The sequence below is a fragment of the Papio anubis genome, chromosome 5, assembly GCF_008728515.1.
Source record: "Papio anubis isolate 15944 chromosome 5, Panubis1.0, whole genome shotgun sequence".
NCBI classification, from domain to species: Eukaryota; Metazoa; Chordata; class Mammalia; order Primates; family Cercopithecidae; genus Papio; species Papio anubis.
In genome coordinates, this window is record NC_044980.1 from 128,787,383 (window position 1) to 128,811,371 (window position 23,989).

The 23,989-nt window shown below is 48.6% G+C and overlaps 1 protein-coding gene across 2 annotated transcripts in view; it reads left to right on the plus strand.

The window, feature by feature from the left end:
- TGFBI (transforming growth factor beta induced) overlaps positions 1-16,245 on the plus strand; it is a 34,164-nt gene extending 17,919 nt beyond the window's left edge. For both annotated transcript variants that reach the window (XM_003900127.4, XM_009209139.3), the window contains exons 6-17: positions 111-257; positions 2,255-2,396; positions 5,769-5,981; positions 6,803-6,940; positions 7,536-7,681; positions 8,482-8,618; positions 9,443-9,573; positions 11,861-11,985; positions 13,255-13,357; positions 13,921-14,000; positions 15,083-15,107; positions 15,605-16,245. In XM_003900127.4, coding sequence (XP_003900176.1) covers positions 111-257; positions 2,255-2,396; positions 5,769-5,981; positions 6,803-6,940; positions 7,536-7,681; positions 8,482-8,618; positions 9,443-9,573; positions 11,861-11,985; positions 13,255-13,357; positions 13,921-14,000; positions 15,083-15,107; positions 15,605-15,645 — 1,428 coding nt within the window. In that variant the 3' untranslated portion in view covers positions 15,646-16,245. The remainder of the gene's footprint in view (positions 1-110; positions 258-2,254; positions 2,397-5,768; positions 5,982-6,802; positions 6,941-7,535; positions 7,682-8,481; positions 8,619-9,442; positions 9,574-11,860; positions 11,986-13,254; positions 13,358-13,920; positions 14,001-15,082; positions 15,108-15,604) is intronic.
- Positions 16,246-23,989: the final 7,744 nt, after the last annotated feature.

The following is a 23,989-nucleotide window of genomic DNA, read 5'->3' on the forward strand; positions in this document are numbered from 1 at the left end:
TAAAACCCACATTCTGCTACTGTGTTTGAAAACACTGTTTTCTGCTTCTGGGGCTTTGGGACTATGCCTGTGTTGTGTTGACTGCTCATCCTTGCTGCCTCTCTGGGCAGATTGTAACTGTGAACTGCGCCCGGCTGCTGAAAGCCGACCACCATGCAACCAACGGCGTGGTGCACCTCATCGATAAGGTCATCTCCACCGTCACCAACAACATCCAGCAGATCATTGAGATCGAGGACACCTTTGAGACACTTCGGGTAAGGGACTGCTCTGCATGGAGGCCTAGGCTTGGGACACATTGCCTCCCAAGAGGGGCCTAGCAGGAACTCTTCTGCAGGAGGGGTAGAGGATGGCTCCTGTAGGGGAACATAGAGCAGGTTCCCCTGAATGCCCTTGAACATGGAGAATCCATTGACCAGATGTTCAGCTTGACCTAACCTGTGAAATTCCCCATCTGTCTTCTTTATAGAGTGTTCCTTTCCTTGCCTCCCCTGGAAATGTCAGTGGTGTGTGGCTGCAGCAGCACAGGGTCCTCTGAGCCCTGGACCTGCACTGTAGCTTCCAGAGGTGGCAGTTCCCACATGGGGGACTAGAATAAATGGCCTATCAGGCTGTGTGTGCTGTGGGATCACATGTCCCCACCCTAGGACTCTGGTTCCAATCATACCCATGTTCTCTTGGAGCCCGGAACAGCAGAGAGGCCACCAATGTGGACACAGAAGTCAAGGGTCTGATTTCCAGCCTGGCTTCTGACTGCTCTGGGGCCACGAGAATACGGTTCCTTCCCCCATGCCCAGCAGGCATTTGTCTTACAACTGGAGGGGAAGGCATGTTCCTCTTGGCAAGGGCTGCTCAGGAGGAAGTGGAGGCAGGCTGCCCTGTCAGGGTTTTTGCCTTGATTCAAGGAGAACTTCCTAACCACAAAGGATACAAGTGGGAGTGGGGTGGTCCCTCCCTAGAGATCTCCAACACAGAGAGACAAACACACTGGGGCCGGCTGGCACTAATGGGCCTCGCAGGCGCGGGTGGCTGTTAGCTGGGAGCCTGGCTCTCTAAGCTCCTCTCCCATGCTTTTCTTCTGGGTTGCTTGAAGGGCAGGGATCTGCAAGAAAATGATGTTCCCACATAGTTGGCAGCACATGAACAGCAATTGATCCCTTTGCGTCCCCTCCTTTTACTATTTAGATTTGGTAAATATTTCTTCCTTCCCTCTTCTGACCCTCCATTGTGCCCATCTTCCCTTCTTATAACACATACTTATTAGGTACCTGCTACTTCCCAGGTGGGTCTATGTTCCAGGAGTATAGAGGTGAACAAGGCAGGCAAAGTTCTATTCTCAGTGGAGCTAGTATTCTATCTGGAGAGAGACAACAAACAAATCAACAAGGTAGCCATGGGCTGTGATAATTTTTGTCAAGTGGGCAGGTAAATAGGGAGTGACAGTAGTGCAGGGAGGATTGGAAAGTCAGGGAGGTCTCTCTGGAAGAGGTGACTTTTGATCTGCAGTCTAAAGGATGAGAATGGATCCATTATACAAAATGCTGGGGCAAGAGCACACCCAGTGAAGGCTCAGGGCAGGAAGGGCAAGGGGGAGGCCAGTGGGTCAGGTCACATGTGAAGGGCATACAACAGGCAAAGGCAAGGCCAGCATGGCCAGGCTTGATCCTCCAGGACTTGCAGACCTGGGAAAGAGTCCGTCTCCATCCTGGGAGCAGCAGGAAAGCACTCAGGCCTTTAGAAGATCCTTCTGGCAGCTGTGTAGAGAATGGGTGGTGTGATCCTTCCATGCATGGGCTCATGTATGTGATTACCAATAACTGTTGAGTGACAGTGTGAGGAGGGCTGCAAGCCATGAGTGTAGGCACAGCAGACAGACACACCTTTGTCTGGCTGTGGGATGAGGTGGGAAGTGTGCCAAGTTGACCTCCCAAAGAAATGATATTTTAGTGGAAGGAGGAATACAATCAGAGAAGCAAAGAAAGAGGGAAGAGCAGAGGGGACAGCAGGGACAAAGACTTGGGGGCAGGAAGAGGAAAGACAGGTTAAGGACATGAAAGATGACCAGGCTGGCTGGAGCTCAGGCCCAGCAAGGCCCCCGGGGGTCATTGGTGAGCTTGGGTTTGGCTTCTGTTTTCATCTTGGGCTTCTGCAAAAGCCTTGAGCTCTTGCGAGGAACCAGTGAAGTTGTGTGTGCATCTTCTGTGGGGAATGCCAGAGTCTTCACGGAGTACTCCATCTTCTGTCCTCCCCGTAGGCTGCTGTGGCTGCATCAGGGCTCAACACGATGCTTGAAGGTAATGGCCAGTACACGCTCTTGGCCCCAACCAATGAGGCCTTCGAGAAGATCCCTAGTGAGACTTTGAACCGTATCCTGGGTGACCCAGAAGCCCTGAGAGGTGAGCATCCTTTGGCTCCTGCTGCTGCCTCATTTGTGCAGCTAGACTGAGCCCAGCACCTTCTCTAGTCCAAGATGGACATGCCACCTGCCATGAGGTGACCCTCAGGATGTCCACTGCAGCCATGGGCTGGGGTCATCCTATCCTGTTGCTTCAGCTAACTGTGTCTCTGCAGCAGCCACGCTGCTCTGAGGGCTGAGTACAGAATCCAGCAGCTTTTGTCTGGGGACAGCTAGACTGAAGAGAGACATAGCTAGAGACCCATAGCTGGCCCTGGCCAGAAACAGGGAGAGTGAAAGGATCGAATGGCCAAGGCCAGAGCAAGGCTAACAGGTAGAGCAACAGCTTACAGGTGTGGAGGCGACAGATACTGACAGCCTTGAAATGAATTCCTCACGCCGACTCTTCACCATTCCTCTCTGTGGCTAAGGGCCTTATGGATAAACCAAAATTACAGTTAAAAACCACGTTATAGGCCAGGCACAGTGACTCACGCCTTTAATCCCAGCACTTTGGGAGGACGAGGCGGGCAGATCATCTGTCTTGAATTTGAGACCAGCCTGGCCAACATGGCGTAACCCTATCTATACTAAAAATACAAAACTTAGCTAGGCGTGGTGGTGGGTTCCTGTAATCCCAGCTACTCAGGAGGCTGAGGCAGAAGAATCACTTGAACCCAGGAGGTGGAGCTTGCAGTGAGCCGTGTTCACACCATTGCTCTCCAGCCTGGGTGACAGAGCAACATTCCATCTCAAAACAACAACAACAACAAGAAAAACAAAACAAAAAACAGTCATAGTCAACTTTTGACTCTCCAGTTCAGATTTCATCATGCCCTCCTCAATGAGCCGCTAAGTGAGGCAATGCCTTGATTATTGCTGCAGGAGAGGGAAGGAGCTAACGTGTTTTCACATGTTTTCCTTTTGGAGATGAGAAAGGAGGACTCTGCCTTCCCCCACCCTGCCCCTTTCTACTCCAGGACCTCTGAAAGGCCATGAGCACAAAGCTGCTGCCTGAGTCCCCTGAAACGCAGGGTATGCCCCACGTCTCTGGTGCACCCCATCACAGTTTTCCTCTCAAACATATTCCAGGATCACTTCATTTCTTTTGAATCTATTTAAACCCACCTTGTTGATGTGCTGTATAAAATGTCTACTGCATTTCAGACACGCTATACATTTAAAGTGCTCTCCTTCTATCTGTGCAGGGATGGGAAAGGGTATATTTCTGAAAGCACAGATGGGAAGACAGGATTTGTTCTGTGTCCAGATGATTATGGTACCTCTATGTGCCTGGCCAGCACTGGGGACAGAGGCCACGAAAATGAATACAACACAGCCTTTGCCTCCAAGGAACTTAAGACCCAGTAGAAACGGCAGGCTTTAAAAGAAGTTGCTGGCATCTGATTTGGTGACTGCAATGACAGAGATACTCACAGCACAAAATGGGGAATGAGGGCAGGCATTGGGACACACACAGCCTCAAGGGGCCCAAAGGCTTTTAGAACTGTATTCCCTATTAAAACATGGTTTGTACAGAGCAGACTTTTTGCTTTGGAGACCTCAGAACTCCTTACTATAGGCCGGGCATGCTTATAATCCCAGCACTTTGGGAAACCAAGATGGGCAAATCACTTGAGGCCGAGAGTTCAAGACCAGCCTGACCAACATGGTGAAACCCCATCTCTACTAAAAATACAAAAATTAGCTGGGTGTGGTGGCAGGCGCTTGTAATCCCAGCTACTCAGGAGGCTGAGGTGGGAGAATCACTTGAACCTGGGAGGCAGAAGTTGCAATAAGCCCAGATCGTGCCACTACTCCAGCCTGGGCAGCAAAGCTAGACTCTCTCAAAAGAAAAAAAAAAGAACTCCTTATTATAAATTATAAGAAAAAAAAGCCCCTACTTCCTCCCTTTTGCAAATCTGCCTTTTCCTAATCAATAACTGGCTGGTTCAGAGCGAGGACACTCTGTTTGGTGCCGTGGCTGCAGACTGGAAGGAAGAGGTCCTTGCCCCACACCCAACAGTCTCCTGCTGTTACCAGCAGGTTGGCAGGCAGGCAGGCAGGCGAGAAGCAGCCAGGGCTAGTGGTATGTCCCGTTTGAAGACTGGTTTCCAGCCCTGGCCCTGCTCACCCTCCAAGTGGCCCTGGCAGGTTCCTCTACCACACCCCGGATTTCACCTTCCTTCTCTGAGAAGCTCAGTCCCCAAGGCCTCATTCCCATAGGCCCTCTCACTGTTTTTCTTTCCCTCTGGCTGAATGTGGCCAGCACCGGCTTTCAAGGCCATCAACTCGTCTGCAGCAGCCCGATGCCTTGCAGGGCCTCAGAGCTTCCTCCTGCCCATGACAGTGTGGTTTTGGTTCCCACACTCAGGGATCAGATTGAAACTTGCCTCCGTGGTGAGAATGTGGGACAAAGAGCCTCGGTGGCCTTGGTGAGCAGCAGTCCAGGCCACCTGCTCAGCCTGGGGTGGGGAGGGGCTCTTCCTCCTTGACTGGTCCTTACATTCGCCTCTGTCCAGCCTGTCTGGGCTCTCCGAGGCAATGGAGGCCAGCAGAAGTCATGATGGGTCGGGAGTCCCCCTCGGGCCTCAGCCCTGCCCTGCCCCCTAACGTAGCACTTGGACAAGCAAATAAATGACATACTTATTATTTATGGGTATGGTGAATGGGATGGCAAAGGCCGTGTCTTACTGATCACCAAACCTTAAGATATATCCTGGCAGCTAGTGGACCCTTGGGCTAAATGAACAGAAACCTGAACAAATGAAGTTTTTTTTTTTTTTTTTTTTACCCTTGGGCAAAGAGGGCCATTTGCTGACCTCAGAGCATGTCATGTGTACACTTGTCATTTTTTCCTACTACAGTTTACATTTTTATAAAGGTCAGTGGATTTCTAAAATCCCATGGTAGGCTCTCTTGAGTTTTTCTTGTATCCCTGAAGTTCAGCTACAAATAAGCTAATCACTAACATTTGTTGAGCATTTACTCTGTTGTCAGGCACTGTGCCGAGTGCTTTACGTTCAGAATTTCATGTCAACCCTACAGCAGCCCTAGGAGATGAACGCAATTCTTATGTCTACTTGACTGATGAGGAAGTTGAGGTTCAAAGAGGCTAAATGACTTACCCAGGGTCCCACAGCTGGAAAGTGGCCATGGGATTCAAAGCAGTCAGTCTGACCACAGAGCCCCAGCTGGTTTTCTAGGACAGCAGGCAGGAGGCGAGGAGGATCTGGGCCCTGTGGTGCCCCAGCCTCATCTGAGGGTCCTCATCTGAGAGAACAGGATCCTCACAGCGTGGGCAGGCTGCAAGCAGCCCCTGAGGTCATGCTGGAGTGGATTCTGACTTGACCTGAGTCTGTTTGGCCCCCAGACCTGCTGAATAACCACATCCTGAAGTCAGCTATGTGTGCCGAAGCCATCGTTGCGGGGCTGTCCTTGGAGACCCTAGAGGGCACGACACTGGAGGTGGGCTGCAGTGGGGACATGCTCACCATCAATGGGAAGGCGATCATCTCCAATAAAGACATCCTGGCCACCAACGGGGTGATCCACTACATTGATGAGCTACTCATTCCAGACTCAGGTAGGCCAGGCCTCCAGGGTCTTGGCCCTGCCTGGCCCACCATCCCTTCTGCCATCTCTTGTGGCAGGGGTGGGGAAATTCAGGGATCTTTGGGCGACTTCCCTGCCTGGACTCAGCTCACAGCCTCTCGGCCACTGCAAATGTGTGGGTTGTGACCAGACTGATGCATCTTGAGCTTCAGGCATGCAAGTGCAGTGGAGAGGCCGTGGGGAGCATTGAAGGGGTCTGGGGACAGATACAATCGCAGAGGCCTTTCAGAAGATCTGCCTGCTGTGGATGGGCAAAGAGGGCCATTTGCTGACCTCAGAGCATGTGCTTTTTCACTAGTGCCCAAGCTGTCCCATGGTCACTGACCCAGTTAGAATGACTGAATGGACTTTGGCTTGTGTTTCATTCAGAATCCTAACCCCACTCTAGTCTTCCAGTGAGATCTGTCCATGAGTGAAGAAATCTCATAGGAAAAAATAAAATGTTTCTATGGGTGTGGTTGCTGGCCTTATCTACACCGCAGAAGCCATCACACAGACTGTCTTTCTCCCCAGTGTTAGAATGTGCCCTGACCAAGCAGCCCACAGGGCCTGGGACAGCGGCTGATCTCTGCCTAACTGAGCTCACCTCTCCTCCCTCTCCTCCTGACTGGTTAGATTTTCTAGGCGACTGTTCCCCTGATGACATGAGCCCGCTGGGCCCCAGCAGTGTTTAGAGGGGTTGTTGACTCACGAGATGACATTCCTGCTGATGTATGTCATGCCCTGGGGTGGATGAATGATAAATGAAAACAGCATTTTTAACTTTTGAACCCACTTTCTCCTTCCTTGTAGCCAAGACACTATTTGAATTGGCTGCAGAGTCTGATGTGTCCACAGCCATTGACCTTTTCAGACAAGCCGGCCTCGGCACTCATCTCTCTGGAAGTGAGCGGTTGACCCTCCTGGCTCCCCTGAATTCTGTATTCAAAGGTAACATGGGGAAGACATCCCCGTTGGTTTGTCCCTGGAGGCAGCTTCCCCACTCCTGTCACCTCTACAACACTCTCCGATTTACAGCACCCCATGGGACATTAGAACTTCCACTCAGCTCAACTAAAAGCAGATGTGACTTCAGCAGAAACTTCAGAGGCTCTGTTGTTTCATTAGGCAGCACAGAGAATGCCTTTGGGGAGCCATTCCTCAGAACTCAAGACTTGACATCTGGGAGAGCAGAGCATTCCCTTGCCTTTCTATTTGCAGAGTCGCTTGCCAATGTATAGTCAACAGGTCAGAGTGAGGGTACAGCTGAGCTGCAGCCACAGGAAGGCAGAGAAGGGGGCCAGGTTGTATGTGTGCCTGCCCTTCCCTTTTAGGGCAAAACCCCAAACACCCTTGATTATCTGGATCTTCTTTATTTCTCCATAGAAGATACCAGATGTTAAGGAATATTGGCAGTTCCACTTGGCTTCTCAATCCCTGTTTCCAAACTCAAGGACAGACAGGCTTTTTCACTGTATTTATCTCTCATCACTCTCTTCATTGCAGGAGCACATCTCTCTGGACTTAACCACACCTTTTCTTGCAGATGGAACCCCTCCAATTGATGCCCATACAAGGAATTTGCTTCGGAACCACATAATTAAAGACCAGCTGGCCTCTAAGTATCTGTACCATGGACAGACCCTAGAAACTCTGGGCGGCAAAAAACTGAGAGTTTTTGTTTATCGTAATGTAAGTTCTGGGTCCTAAGTCATGCTCCTCGGAAGCTCCATATTGTGGGACTTCTATTAGTGTAAAAAAAAATGTCCTCAATAAGCAGGAGTTTGCATGAGGACTGGTTGCTGAAAAGGAAGGAAATAATTTCTGGAAAAGTATTGATACCAAAATGAGATCCTGCAGAAGGACTGGAATCTCTTTTTCTGGAGGCCTTTGAGAATAAACCACACAATTATCCAACCTTTATTGTGAAGGAACAAGTCCTTCTTGAATTTAGGAATGAACATCTAGGAGGAGGGATGGAGTTCGGACTCCTTCTGAGCTTATGAGAAGAGAAGCCCCCTAAACTAAAATACAGCCCTCCTTAGTCCAAAAGATGCCTTCTTTCTTCTGCTGTGTCTTCTTTGTTTTCAAACCCAACAGTTACCCTGGAAATCAAATAGGAAGTACAACTCAACACAGCTCTTGCCTGGGATCCATCAGCACCATTTGACTAAAGATGGCTATCGTCTGTTAAACAAATAAATAAATGGGTTCAATCTATTTATTTGAACATTGTCAATGGACCTCATGTGTAACTGATATTCTCATTATGGGGCCTCTGTAACTTTGTTGGGGCCTCTCTAGCCATTCTTTCCTTAAGGAAGACCATTTATTGAGAAAATACATCATTTTATCCCAGCCTTAATAACCCACCCCAATATATACTCCTTCATCTTCATGGATGATGACCCTGCTACATGCTCTGAACAAATCAGGAGGCCCCTTGTGGGAGGATAATCAGTCCTTTCTTTCTCTGTCCCTCTTCTGTGCAGAGCCTGTGCATTGAGAACAGCTGCATCGCGGCCCACGACAAGAGAGGGAGGTACGGGACCCTGTTCACAATGGACCGGGTGCTGACCCCCCCAATGGGGACTGTCATGGATGTCCTGAAGGGAGACAATCGCTTTAGGTAATTAGTTCCATCCCCAGGTAGGGCTTCTGCCCAGTGGTCATGCTGGAGTGGGATGTGGGGCCCCAGCTACTTATCAAGCTTTCTTCTACCTTAGGGATTCAATTAACACTAGTGGTGCACTGCTGTGACCTTCCAGACTTGGGATGGGGAAAAGGGAAGGGTCGCCTTGAAAGCTTACATTAGGAAGAAGGGTTACTTCTGAGAGTGTAATCCTCACAGGCGTGGGAAGCAGGGAGGGGGGACTACATTTTTATGACTGAAGTGCAAGGAAAACATCACTCGCTCATTGTAAAGCTCCAAGTGAGCCGAGAGCACATAGTTTACAGGGCATGATGAGTCTCTCACTCTCTGTGCAGTATCTGTTTATTGCAACTGAAGCACCCTTGTGAGTTTGTTTTCTTGCCCCGCTATCTCCATTTCTGACTTGCTCATTCACCTCGCAGTGCTGTCACATTGAATGTTTCCCTGTCACTGACTTCAGCCACCTGCACAAGGGCCTGGAGACCACACCCCTCTGCCCTCCCAGAATCATATCCCTGGAGGCTCAGTTAGTCTCTGGGTCAGCCATACCTCTGTCCTTTCTTTTCCACCTTTCTCCCATGGCCTCTGACCTCTGGCCATTTAACAGAGCTTAGCATTTTTGCTGGGTGGAGAGGAGATGGAGCCTAGAATCGCTCCCTCTTTGTACATAGGGAGAGTGAGAAAACCAAGGTGTGAGCATTCCAGCGGTCTGGGCTCTACTATCCCCAGTGGTGAAGTATTTAAGGAAAATACCTCTCGGCCCCCAGGACAGATGACATTTTCTGTGTGTGTATCTACAGCATGCTGGTAGCTGCCATCCAGTCTGCAGGACTGACGGAGACCCTCAACCGGGAAGGAGTCTACACAGTCTTCGCTCCCACAAATGAAGCCTTCCGAGCCCTGCCACCAAGAGAACGGAGCAGACTCTTGGGTAAAGACCAACTTAAGTACACATCTCCACTTTTCTAAAGTAATGATCCCTCAGGGCCCCAGCAGCAAACAGTTGGCACATTAGGGATTGGCTTGAAGGGGTTTAATGATAGGACTATTTGTGGAAGAGTGGGCGAGATTAAAGGAACTAGCAAAGAATGAGGCCAACCAGGGACTAGCAACCCTGGGAAGCCTTTACTACCCCTAGGCCTGGGAGAATGGGAGGATTAGAGCAGGAACCAGGGAGGTCATGGGCCTTGGACAAGGGCACAGAACAGCAGCCAGAGCCATGTGCAGCCACTGTCAGAACCATGCAAGGAGGGTCACTCAGCGCCCCAGCCTCCCTCTCTCTAGTTGCCATCTGGATCTCTCGTTGGCTGATGCAAGAGCAGGAGGGAGCCCACTGATGCAGTTTATAGAGCTCAGTCTCCTGGGCAGAAGCCAGGCAGAGAGGAGTAGAAAAGAAGTGAGGGTGGCTGCGACCAGCCCAGTCACTGAGGCATGTTTCCCGCTGGAGACCTATGAGCACAGTGATAATGAAGCCAGTTACCTGCACTGACAATCCCTCCAGACAAAAGCTTTCCCAAGAAGTTAGTCGTGGCTCTGAGAGATCTAGCTGAGGATGTTTGGGAGGGGATCTAGTGGTTACAAGTGGCTAAGAAAAATGAGGAAGGTAAGAGTATCTTGTAGCCTGTGTTGTGAGGATTAAATAGGATGCCACACACAGCGCCAGGCACACAGCCCTGGTCAATAATAGCCATGACGATGGGGGCAAGTGGAGTGGGATTGGGAGTTGCAGTGGTTAGCTCAGCTGCATGCCTGTGAGAGATGCTTCCGCTCTCACAGAAAGGTGAGACTGAGGAAAAGCAGGAGGAAGAGGAAGGACCTTGACAAACCTTGGGGCCCACATTGTCTACACCTCCCTTCCTGCTCGCGAGCAGAATAGAAAGTTCAGGTTGCAGGCAGCTCCATGGTGAATTTGTGTCATGTTTAATTTTCTTTATTGCTAAATGAATGCCTGTGTCTGTGATGCTGACGTATATTCCTAAGGAGAGGGGAGAAGTTCATTCTGAACATAAACTTCTCAACCTCTCTCTGTCCGGCAAGAATGGAATATTCCCCAGGTGGCCCGAGCTGGCTTGGCTTTCTTTCCATTTTCAATTATGTGGGAGTTGAGGAGGGGGATGGAGAAAGCTTCCCTAACACACCCTCCCCCTGGCCTGAGGCACCCCTGGGGGACAGAGGGTGTTAAAGGTTGGTCCAGGTGTTAGAGATATTGAAAGGACATCCCATGCACCCCAGGGGTTAGTGTGGCTCTGCACTTCCAGGCAGTATTTTGTGGAAGGGGAACCTTGTCAGCTCCGGGTTGTGGATGTTTGAAAATTGGTTGGTACCCAGTGGCTCCGTCCTCTGGCACTCATGTGCATTTGTCAATAACCAAGTGAACTCTCCAAAATACATTAAAACTTCCTCCCTTCTCAGTTTCAAGATGCTGGAAATAGCTATTCATAAGCCCTGGGGAAATTTAGCCATTTGGCTGGTAATGGGAGTATCCGAGATGAGAGGGCAGCTGGAAACTTTCGGAATGACCTCCCACACTTAATTTGGGAAATGCCTGTGCACCTTTATGGGCAATCAGTGCCTGCCCCAGTTGCTGGAGACACTGATGTGGGCTGAAAGGAATGCTGAGACGTGACGAGGAGAGATGCTGCGGAGGGAATATCCCCCTCAGCCCTGACCTCATTGGCTCCGTGGCTCCTCCACAGTACAGCTGTCTACTCTTTTAAGTTCTCCCTTCAGGAAACAGCCGTCTCAAACAGAATGAGCATTTGAGGGCAGAATGGGTAAATATTGCACTACTGTGTTATAACCGTCGGGAGCCATGCTGATGATGAAACGTCCCAGATGCCGGTGCTGGAAAGGTCCCTAGCTTTCCAAGCAAATATTTATCTCATGGAAACATGAGTCATACTCACAGAGGAGTATGGATTAACTCCTTCTCAGCAGCCAGGGAGCCCAGCATCCCAGAGAGCATATTTAACCCAGAAGCCCACTGACTGCAGGGGCAGATTTGTGGTCATGAACATGTGTTTTGTATCCTCTGACCATTAGACAGACTGTGGGTCACAACGTTGAGTAACACTGGGAGCTTAATAAGTGCTTATTCCCTGAGCAGGGAGTTCTTCTTCTCAGGGCTGACCACTTACATCTTCTCCTCTGGGCCCTCCTTGACCAGGCTAATTACCATTCTTGGGATTAACTCTATCTCCTTTTCCCGCAACCTGCAGGAGATGCCAAGGAACTTGCCAACATCCTGAAATACCACGTTGGTGATGAAATCCTGGTTAGCGGAGGCATCGGGGCCCTGGTGCGGCTAAAGTCTCTCCAAGGCGACAAGCTGGAAGTCAGCTTGGTAAGTGTCCTGCAAATCAAAGGCTGGCTGTGTCCTGCCACCAGGGCTCCAGAACATATCTCACCCCCGGGATGGCATTACACACCTTCAAGATGCAGCCCGAATTTCTGAGTGTAATTCATCCAAAGAAAAAGAGAAATGTGAAGAGGGTCTTCAGGGAAATCAAGTGAGATCGTAGTTAACATGAGTAAGAACTTCCAGATTTACATGGGAATAGAGCATCTGATCTGGCATCTGAGAGAGGCTGTTAGATCTTCCTTCTGTTAAGGAGATGGTAGGCAACTAACGTGACTGAAGAGATCAGTCTCTACACTCACCCCATCCCACCCCCCTAAACCCAGGGGTTCACTGAGTTGTACCATGAACCAGACCATCCCAAGAGGCTTTGTGAGTTCTGACACTTGCTCTGTGAGCCCCTTGCTCTGCACATTGATGATATACATTCCACTTTGGAACTGCACTAAGATTGTCCCCAGAGCAGATACCCAGCCGAGCTCCAGAAATCTCCCCGGCTGCACCTGAAGAGGCCACTGACCCCTCTGTGGAGGGACCACTCTGCAGTGTGTGGCTGGCTTCTGCTCTCTGCTCCTTTCTCCTGGTCTTCAGCCATCCTTTGCTCACCAGTTTCTCACCAGGAGCGTAGGAAGATGTGCATGTAGGGAGGTAGACATGGGCATGACTTGTTTGACTTTAGCAGGTCGCTCAACAATCTCCTCATACCTGGTTTCAGATGCTGGGGTCCTGTCTGTCACAGGCTTCTGTGCCTCCTACCCCCTTGAGTCTGTCGCATGGACCCTTCAGGAAGGCCTGAGATAGATTTGCCCTGGGTGGGCCTCCTATGAGAAAATCTTAAGTCAGGCACCCAGGCAAAATGGAAGGAGACTTTTGCCCAGAGCAGGAAGCCTGACTTCCATTTCCAGCTGTTCCACCTACTTAGCTTAAAAGAGGCACTTCTCCTGTCTTCAGTCTCAGTCTCTTCTTCTGTTGAATGGGACAATAATATCTACTCTCCTTATCATACACTGCTGTGAGGACTAAGTGGATCACACAAAAGAGCATTATGTAAATTGCAATGTGCTAAATCCACACAGGAGATTTGAATTAATCCACCACACTGACGGTCTGTCAAGGGCAGGGACTGTTTCATTCACCAGAGTATCCCCAGTCTTACACACGACCTGGCATATGAAAAGTGTTCAGTAAACACTTGCTGAGTGAATAAAATAAATGTGCTCTACTTTCAACCACTACTCTCTGTTTTTCCTTTAGAAAAACAATGTGGTGAGTGTCAACAAAGAGCCTGTTGCTGAGCCTGACATCATGGCCACAAATGGCGTGGTCCATGTCATCACCAATGTTCTGCAGCCTCCGGGTAAGTGTCGCATCCCCACTGGCTCTACAATCAGTCCTTCTCTCCATGTGGCAGTTGGTGGAGAGAAGAAAAACTGTTCCAAACAATGATCAGAATAACACGTAATTGTGATAGTTAAACTGTGCCTATGTGACTGATTGCAGAGTGAACTGGGAGCTGTTGGTTTTGAATGCACCACACTAAGGAATGTGAGGATGCATTGCTCTTTGTGGAGTTGCCCAGCTGTGTTAGCTCCCCTCGGACACAGCCCAGTTTTCTGTATTCATGTGGATGCTGTCCTCGCGATTCCCAGCACTCCTCTTACAGCATCTCACATCAGTGTGTGCTCCTTGCCTCCAGTGCAGTTGAACCTCCATCCTGCCTCTCCTCATGTGTGCATTCACCTTTCTTGGTGCTCTCTCCCCATGGGCCAAGTTCTACCATGAGTTATGAAACATTATAGAGAAAACATGTCTTTGGAAATGTGAGCCAGAAAGCCCACCAGTGTCCCTCAGTCATGGTTGTTATGAATAACATGCTATTGGTTTCTCTCTGGTCAAACCTGCCTTTTCTTTCCTCTTCAGCCAACAGACCTCAGGAAAGAGGGGATGAACTTGCAGACTCTGCGCTTGAGATCTTCAAACAAGCATCAGCGTTTTCCAGGGTAAGATGCCTGCTAGATTTGCACCTCGCCTGAGCAGCCTTAGGTCCTCTGTTTGGGCCATAGAGGAGCCTCTCCAGCCCCTGTCTTCCTTGGCTGCTCCCCAGGGCTCTCTTAAAACTTCTCCCCACTCCCCCTGGGGCATCCTCAGCCCCAGCCTGTGTCAAATTCAGAGTAAAGAACCCAGGCAACTCCTGGACTTTCATGGGCCAAAGCACAGGCTTTCACACAGAGGCCTCTGAGCCTCAGATCATGGGGAGGTCACTGCTGGTGAGAACAGACGCACCCTGGAAGCCATCTGCCCAAGAGGGCAGCCCATCCCAAGCTCATCTTACAGTGGCCAGGCCTGCCCTGAGCCCGGGCCTCTGGGTCACTTTTCTGCTGTCCATGGCATTGCCCATCGTGGGTGAGGCTGGGGCTCTCCTGGGCACTGTGTGGATTCTGGATACAGGGATACTGGGCTTGCTATGTGTGTGGAGCCATCCATTCCTTGCCCCAGCCTCACCTCCCTCTCAAACCCTCTCTGGCTCTTTCTGAGCTTCCTTTCCTGCTCCCCAGCTTGCCCAGTGCTCAGTGCCCTGCTTGGCTCTTTTGCTACTTTGGGTCAGGTGGAGCTTCGTGGGAATGTGAGGTGCCTTACAGAAGGATTGCACTTCAAGAGGAGAGGCTGCAGGGAGCGGTCCTGAACCCAGAGGCCTGGAGCTTACCGTGTCACTTCACTTTTGTACACAGGGGTCTTCTTAGTGCCCTCGACAAGGATTCTTAGCCCTGAACTCCTACTCCTGAGGCCACCCCTGTGCAGCCCCAGCTCCCTCAACTCTAGGCTGTAGTCTCAGTGGGAGAGCCTGGCTTGGGGGTCTCCTAGGAATGTCCACCTGAAGCCACACTTGATAGGGGCTTGCACAACTTATGTCTGCCAAGGCCACCTGAGGAACTCCCCAGGGCCTATAAGTTCCACCTTCCCCTTTCTCTTCCTCACCCCAGCATTTTTTCTGAGTAGCGGTGGCAATAGGCAAAGCCATCATCATAAGTAGGTGCAGGTATAACTTTCACTAGAAAACCTGACACCTTGTGTTTTCTTTCAGGCTTCCCAGAGGTCTGTGCGACTAGGTAAGTCTGATCTGGGTTTGAAGTCATTGCAGACCTGTTTAGGCCTTACCCCCAAGCAAGCCCCAGCCTGCCATCTGCTGTATGTAGATAAGAACATCATGGTGCAGTAAAGCAAGCCTGGCCTTTGGAGTCAGAACAGCAGGGTGACTTGGGGTCAGACCCAGAACACCCCATTTCCTTCTCCGTAAGATGGGGATAATAAGAGTAACAACCTTTTAGGATTAATGTGAGTTTTCAGTTTAGGGAGTCTGGGAATATTGCAAAGGGCTTGGCAGGAGCCCATCATGAGGATCTAGTTCCAAATTGATAGGTACAGAAAACCAGAACATCAGGCCTTGAGTAAGAGTGAAGGTTCACAAACCAAAAAGCACCTGCTATGTGCAGGAGAGCATGGCAGAAGGAGGCTGCTTGGCCCCGGTCCTTGAGATTCTGACAATGTCCTGGACAGACATGGGGAGATCTGCACCTATTTGATGTTACAAACGTCTCTTTTTCAGCCCCTGTCTATCAGAAGTTATTAGAGAGGATGAAGCATTAGCATGAAGGACTACAGGAGGAATGCACCACGGCAGCTCCCCGCCAATTTCTCTCAGATTTCCACAGAGACTGTTTGAATGTTTTCAAAACCAAGTATCACACTTCAATGTACATGGGCCGCACCATAATGAGATGTGAGCCTTGTGCAGGTGGGGGAGGAGGGAGAGAGATGTACTTTTTAAATTGTGTTCCTCTAAACATGGCTGTTAACCCACTGCATGCAGAAACTTGGATGTCACTGCCTGACATTCGCTTCCAGAAAGGACCTATCCCAAATGTGGAATTTATTGCCTATGCCAAGTCCCTGGAAAAGGAGCTTCAGTATTATGGGGCTCATAAAACATGAATCAAGCAATCCAGCCTTATGGGAAGTCCTGGCACAGTTTTTGTAAAGCCCTTGCACAGCTGGAGAAATGGCATCATTATAAGCTATGAGTTGAACTGTTCTGTCAAATGTGTCTCGCATCTACACATGGCTTGGACGCTTTTATGGGGCCCTGTCCAGGTAGAAAAGAAATGGTACGTAGAGCATGTAGAGCTCAGATTTCCCTATTGTGACAGAGCCATGGTGTGTTTGTAATAATAAAACCAAAGAAACGTACGTCTCGTGTGCATGGTACAGTGTGCTGGCCTGAGGTCACGCTTCTTCACACCTCAATTCTGCTCTGGAGAAGCTCAGCAAAGAGCCCCGAGGGATGGTTCTGGGGAGATTCCAGCAGCCAGCCCTCAGACATCCAGACAACTCATGGGGGTTTGAGCCTGTCTTTGCCCAACAGGTTTTTATTTCACCCTCCTCCAGCCCTGGGGTTTCAAGTTTTCCGTGTTCCCTTCACCCCGCACTTTATTCCTCTTATTACCTGGAAGTACCTTCCCTCCAGCATGGTGATCCCCTGCCTGTGTGCTGGACTTTTGAATCCTCAGCACCAACCTGTGAAGTGGTTGCCAGCACAATCCCATTATGCGGATGAGGAGACCAAGCCCCAGGGAAGGGAGAACCACCGACAACACATAAACTAGCTGAGCTGGGACTGCAGCCCACGCCTCCTGACTCTCAGGGGCCACCACTGACAACAGAACAAGTCCAGGTTTTCCAGGCCCATCCCCTCTGTGCCAACCCACGTTCGGATTCCTTCCCTGGCTCCCGTAATCGCTGGCATCTAGAATATCCTCAGCACTCTGAGAGGTGGTGTCATGTGGCTGTGGTGCGGTTGCCCGCTACCTGTGTGGCCTAGGGCCAGTCATGTGACCTTTCAGAGTCTCCTGTTCTGTAATAGGGAGATGTGCGTCACATCTATTCCATGGGTCTGTCGTGAGGATGAAATGAGATGATCTATATAAAATGCTTGGTACGGCATTAGGTGGCCTTATTTTTATCCTGCTGTCTGGGACTGCTCAGGATCAATGCACCTGAGAGCTTTTATTTGTGTCTTTCCCACAGGTGGGCTGGCCCACTTTCCTGGAGAAGGAGACAGGCCTCCTTCCCACCCACATCCCCTGCTGCCAAGGCTGATTCACTCCAGCAGGCGGAGCTCGTTTCACTTCATGGAACCAATGACCCAAAGATATATCCCCAGCACTACTGCTGGACAGTCCAATGCTGCTGGGAATACAGCAATGGTAGTGGCAGACAGAGGCCCTCTCTTAAGTAGCTTCCAGTCTGAGGAAAGACAGATATGACATCAATCCATTAAAATCATTCATCCATTGGTTCCACAAATATTGGTTGAGGGCCACCTATGTGTACCCCCATGTTAGACCCTAGGGAATAGACATGTCATTCTCATGAGGCTTCTCTACTGATGGGGGGGAAGATAATTGTCAACCAGATAATGGCACTATAGCCTGAGTGTTCTTAGTGACTCTGAGGACAGCACTGTGGTTCTGTGACAGATAATGAAGGATTTGGAAGCAGGAATGCCCAGGAGCTCCCAGAAGTGAGAGGAGTTGAGAGGAATGGAAGGAACTTACCTGGAGAGGAAGGCATCAGGCTAGGGGGCTCAGGGAGAAGGTGTCCTGAGAGGTAAAGCTTGACTTTGGGTGTGCACTCGGTCCCTGTCACTCTCCCATAGCTCTGTCCTGCTGTTCCCACCTCCCCGGCAGCCATGCGGGCTTGGACGGCTAATGAGGGCCTTGCTCATGCTGGGTATCCTATGCTATGCTTCACTTTGAGCACCCAAAATACACACACTGCACTTTACCAAGACGACCTCCGAAACCAAAGAAGTGATCAGCATAAGTTTTAAAGACCCTTAAATTTAAAGTAAAAATCACTACAGGATCCATTATAAATGCCAAACACTAAGATATGTGTTTCCACTTCTCCCCTTCATTTGTCCCTTCCACTCCCTGCCCTGACTTTGCCCCACCCCCTAGTAATGTGGGCTCTACTCTATTCTCCAAACTCTCCCTGGAGAGCAATACTCCTTGTGGTTGAGGACCAGGCGCAGCCTTCCTCTCCCACCAAAAAAAGGTCACATTCCCTTTTTTGGTTCCTAGCCATCCACACCCCTTCTTTTCTCATGAAGACTCAGGCTAAGCATTAATTATGGCTGCCATCTGGAGGATGGACCCTTAGAGCTGAGGGGCCAGCACTGTGTGTTTCCAGGGGTGGGTGATTTTTGGGAGGGAGGTGTGCCTCACCCCATCAGAAGGCCAGAGGGTAGCCCAAGCTAGAAGGAGGTCACCCAGGCCTTGCCTGAGCCCTGACCACTGAGCCCCAACCAAGGAAAAGGAAGGAGAGGAAGAAGGGGAATGGGCTCTTCTGTCTTTGCTGTCACTCTGGGAATACAAAGCCTTCTGGGATGTAGAGAGGACTGCAAAGACCCTCAGCACTGGACCCTGAGGGCTCCCAGGATGGGGTATGCCTTTCCCACACAAGGGACAGGAGTGGCCTAAATGTGGCCACATTGGCCAACTAAGAGGCCAGCTCAGTCATGGGGCCAGAGAGGCCTGCTGTATTGGGCTCTGCACCTAAGTGCATTGTTTTTTCTATTACTTACATTGATACTCTGACACAGGTAATTACTATTAAAATTCTCATTTTACTGCTGCAGAAATAGAAGCGTAGAGAGCTAAAGTAGTTTGCCAGGTCACGAAATAGGAAGAGGCTGAAACACAAATCCAGCCCATTTGGCTCCCAAGCCCACATTGTTAACCACGCTTCTCCCTTCTGCCCTACTATACCAGAGGCCAGGAGGGGTAGCCAAGGCAGCCATGGACAAGCAGACATGAATGCCAGGGTGGTCAGAGGGGCTCAAAATTCCCTACCCTCCTGAGAAGCCCCTGCAGGCCAGGTCTCTGCTTGCACAGCCTAGACCATAACTTGTTTCTATGGTGCCAGGGCATTAAGAAGAATTAGCAATAGCCATGAGTGCCCCAGAACTCATGTCAGGAAAAAAAGAGGAAAATACCTCTGTGCTTGAAAGCATAATTCAATGTTATGCTCTTAGAAGAGCTGCCTGGAATATTATGCTCAGAACTCTTTTCAAAGCCAGGAGAGAAAGCCATGGAATGAGGGATGGGCCTGAAGGCCTGTCCAGAGAAGTCAAATGAGGCCACCTTGGGCCATCCCTATCTGGCAGGGAAAGAAACTCATCCATTCCAGAAAGCCAGAGAGCCTGTCCAGAGAATAAGTGGTGGGTGGAGAGGAGAGGAGTCTGGGACAACCTCTACACACACGCACATGCATTCACATACACACACACACACGCACGCACACACACACACCCCTGCATGGGAAACCCAAGACACAGCCTTAGGCAGAGAAAACATGCACAGCATACCCAGTTGTGGCTGGGGAGAGGACTCCGGGACCTGGGGGCGGAAGGCAGCAGCCGGGGCTTTGGCCTCAGGCCTGTTAGGGGAGGCTCCCCAGAGCTGCTGCACCCTATCACTCCTGCAGGCCCTAACAGTCCCTGCAGTGCTGGAGCTCGCCATCATTTGTGGAGGCAATGGAGGTCACGGAGACCTGAAGAATGAAGAGGCTGGGGAATTCAGTCTGAAGAATAGTGTCATAAAGCCTCTGAGACAATGTGAGAGAGTTTTGTGTGGCTAGAGAGGAGAGAGACAATTCCTCTGGTGAGAGGTTTGGGAGCCAGACTGTACTGGGCCTCGTAGGCTAAGTACTATCATAATTAGTGTTAAGAATTTTAGACATTATCCTTAAGACCATGAGAAGCCACTGGAGGGTTTTAGATGGGGGAGGGAGATAGAGAGGGATGTGCAATGATCAGATTTTTTTTATTGTAGTAAAATAAACATGGCATAGAATTTACCATTTCAACTATTTTAAGCATACAATTCAGTGGTATTCAGTACATTTCCCATTGTTGTGCAACCAATCTCTTTTCATCTTGCAAAACTGATCTGTTCCATTAAACACTAACTCCCCATTCTCTCTTCCTTTTTGCCCTTGATCACCTCTGTTCAATTTTCTGTCTCTATGAATTGGAGTTCTCTAGGTATTTCATGTAAGTGGAATCAGTATTTGTTCTTTGTGACTGGCTTATTTTACTTAGCATAATATCTTCAAGGCTTATCCATACTGTAGTGTGTGTCAGAATTTCCTCCCTTTTTGAGGCTGAATAATATTCCATTGCATATATATACCACTAACTTTGTTTATCCACTCATCTTTTAATGTACATTAGGCTTGCTTTTACCTTCTGGGTCTTGTGAATAATGGTGCAATGAATGTGGGTGTACAGATATCTGTCAGAGTCCCTGCTTTAAATTAGTTTGGTTATACCCAGAAGTGGACTTGATAAATCATATGGTAATTCTATTTTTAATTTGGAGGGGAATTGCTATAGTGTTTTCCATAGTGGCTGCATTATTTTGCACTCCCCCTGACAGTGCACAAGGATTCCAGTTGCTCCACATCCTCTCCAATACTTGTTATTTTTTGGTTTTTGGTAATAACCATTCTATTGAGTGTGAAGTGATATTTCATTGTGGTTTTGATTTTTGCTTTGTTTTTTAATAATTAGTGATATTGAGCCTCTTTTCATGTGCTTATTGGTCATTTATATTTCTTCTTTGGAGAAATGTCTATTTGATTCATTTGCCCATTTTTTAAATGGGTTTTTTCTTTTTTAGTTATTGCACCTTAGGAGTTCTTTATGTATTCTGATATTGATTCCTCATCAGATATATGATTTTCAAATATTTTCTCCCATTCTGTGGGTTGCCTGTTTACTCTGTTGACAGTGTCCTTTGATGCATAAACATCTTTAATTTAGATGAGGTTCACTATATTTATTTATTCTTTTATTGCTTGTGCTTTTGGTGTCATGTCCAAGAAATTTAATTGCCAAATTTAATGTCATGAAGCTTTTCTCCTGTTTTCTTCTAAGAATTTTAGTTCTTACATGTAGGCCTTTTATTCATTTTTAGTTCATTTTTGTGTATGAAGTAAGGAAAGGGCCCAACTTCATTATTTTCCATGTGGCTACCCAGTTTTCCCAGCACCGTTTGTTGAAAAGATTGTCCTTTCTCCATTGAATGATCTCAGCACCCTTGTTGAAAATTATTTGACCATACAGGCAAGGGTTTATTTCTGGGGTCTGTACTCTGTGCCATTGGTCTGTATGTCAGTCTTTATGCCAGTACCATACCGTTTTGATTATTGTAGGCTTGGAGTAAGTTTTAAAATTAGTAAGTATGAGTCCTTCAACTTAGTTCTTCTTTTTCAAAATTGTTTTGGCTATTGGGAATTCCTTGAGATTTTGTATAAATTTTAGGGTAGGTTTTTTCTATCTACAAAATATATCATTAGGATTTTGATATGGATTATATTGAATCTGCAGATCACTTTGAGTACTATTGACATTTTAATGATAGTAAGTCTTCCAATTCATGAACATGGGATGTCTTTCCATTTATTTGGGCCTTCCCTAATTTGTTTCAACAATTTTTTTTTTTGCAGTGTTCAGTGTACAAATCTTTCATATCCTTTGCTAGATTGATTCTTAAGTATTTTATACTTTTTGATGCTATTATACATAGAACTGTCTTCTTAATTTTTAAATATGTTTTTAAATGATTGTTTTGGTTTTGTGTGGAAAGTGGGTTGAAGTGGAGGGTAGGAGTAGCAGCTGGGAAGCCAATTAGGAGGCTGTTACAGTCATCCAGGCAAGACATGATGGAGTACCAGGGCAGTGGCACTAGAGATGGAATGACACAGGGGAACTTGGGACACATTTTGGAGGTAGAACAGATAGGACTTGAATATGGGTGGGAGGAGGAACATGAGAGAAAGGGAGAATTCAAGAATGGTACCAAGGTTTTTGCCTTAAACAGCCAGCTAAAGGGTTATGCCATTTTTTTTCTAAAATGCAGAGCAAGGAAGAAGCTACTGGTAAAAGAAAACTAAGAATCTACTTTGGACAGTTTGAGTTTGGAAAGCCAATTAAAAATCCAAGTGGGATGTTAAAAAAAGCTGTTAGATATTCAAGCCTAGAGTCAAGGAAGAGGTCTAGGCTGAGGTGGAGTGTTGGGGAGTTAGTAGATATAGGTGCTATTTAAAAAGAGTGACTGGATGTGATCTGCCAGGGAGAGAGTGTAGAGAAAGAAGAGAGCCTGAGACAGAGTCTTGGGTAGTTCCAGCATTTGGAGATCTGGAAGAGGAAGAAAAACCTGCAAAAAGGGTCTGAGAATATGTATATGGAATCCTAGAAGCTGAGGAAGGACAGCGGACAACCATCAACTCAGGTGAATTATTGATGTGTCTGATGGGTTTAGCCATATGCATGTCATCAGGAACCATGGCAAGAGCATTCTCGGGGGAGATGAGAGGACTGCCTTTGGGCTGGGAGGAAAGGGGGCAGGAGAGATGGATACATTTGCTGCTGTGAGTGCTTGAATGGATGCCATTTTTCAGGGATTGAGAACCCCACAGGCATATGAAAACTTGGAAATCTACTCGTTCAGTCTTACCCTTCATATCAGAATCAGCAGCTCCTTCTAAACCCCCATGCATGTGCTGCCATAGCCCTAAGGACTTATTTGGGTTAATTCCCCACTTCTTGTTTGGTCTTCCCTGCTAGGAGGTGAGCTGCTCAGAGGAACGTAGGGACTCCACCCAGTGCCTAGCACAGGGCCTGGCACACAGTACGTATTCAAAAAGTGCTATCTCAGAGCCTGGTTTCCAGAGAACAAATGGCTCCTTCAGTCAACAAGGTGGATTCAGGCCCCTGTTGCTCTCTAAAAAAAGGAAGAAGAGGCTTCTCCAGACCCTTGAGGTATTCTTCTGGGGTCTCTCATGCATGTGGGCTGGAGGAAGCCTGCAACTGGAGCTCTCCTCGGGTCTCCTCAGGAAAGCGGGGTGGCTTGTGGGCATCACCATCCCCAGGGAAGCCTCCTGCCCAGCTATGTGTGCCTCAGTCCTCTCTGGCTAAGACGCCCTAACTGAGAAAGGGCACCCCTGGGTCAGCAGGCCCTGGCTCAGAGAGAACATCTGGGCCCAGAGAACAGGTAAATGACTGCTGAGTCACACTGCAGAAGGGCTGCTTCATCTTTAGCAAGTGACTCGACCCTCTAACCCTTCTGGGGAGGAAGTTTCATGCTTGGAGGGTTTCTCCCCATTCCGAGTATCCTAATTGTGTTAGAAGAAATTCTGACATTTGGTAGTAGCAGAGACAGAGGGGAAAGACTTATGATTAAATATCCTCATTTGAGCGGAAATGAGTTTTTGAATGAACAGATGGAAAACTACTCTCTTCTCCTGTCAGTGGGGCGGGTTAGTCCCTGCGGCTTCTTGGCAACAGCTTATGAATAATTCAAGTTCAAGAAAGCCATCTGCATGCAGGGACCTTTTCCTGCTGACAGCTCTCTGTTGGGCTTCCAGAATCGGAGAGTGAGGGGAAAAGCCCTGCTAGAGGGGCTGTTTTCAGCCAGCTTTGGAGTGAAGAAGGCTTGGTCCCCCCTATAGTGGAGGGAGGAGAAAAGAAGGGGTATAGGAATAAGCACTCCTGGGTCCTCAGTTGTTCAGTGATGCCTGAGAACCAAAGAAGAACATGGTCTTTGAACAGCCAAGATGTAGCCTCAAATCCCAGCCCTGCTTTGAGAGGAATCACCTACAATCAGATCCTATTCACTTCTAGACTAGAACAGGATTCCTAGTCTTCCTTAGGCCAGGGACTCCTGATAAAAGCCGTGGATCCTCTCCTCAGGAAAATGCACAGGCACAATAAACACGATTTTGATGACCACTCCCCCTTGAACCCTGTATTACTGCATTTTCATATTGCTGTGAAGAAATATCCAAGACTGGGTAATTTATGAAGAAAAAGACGTTTAACGGACTCACAGTTCCACATGGCTGAGGAGGCCTCATAATCATGGCA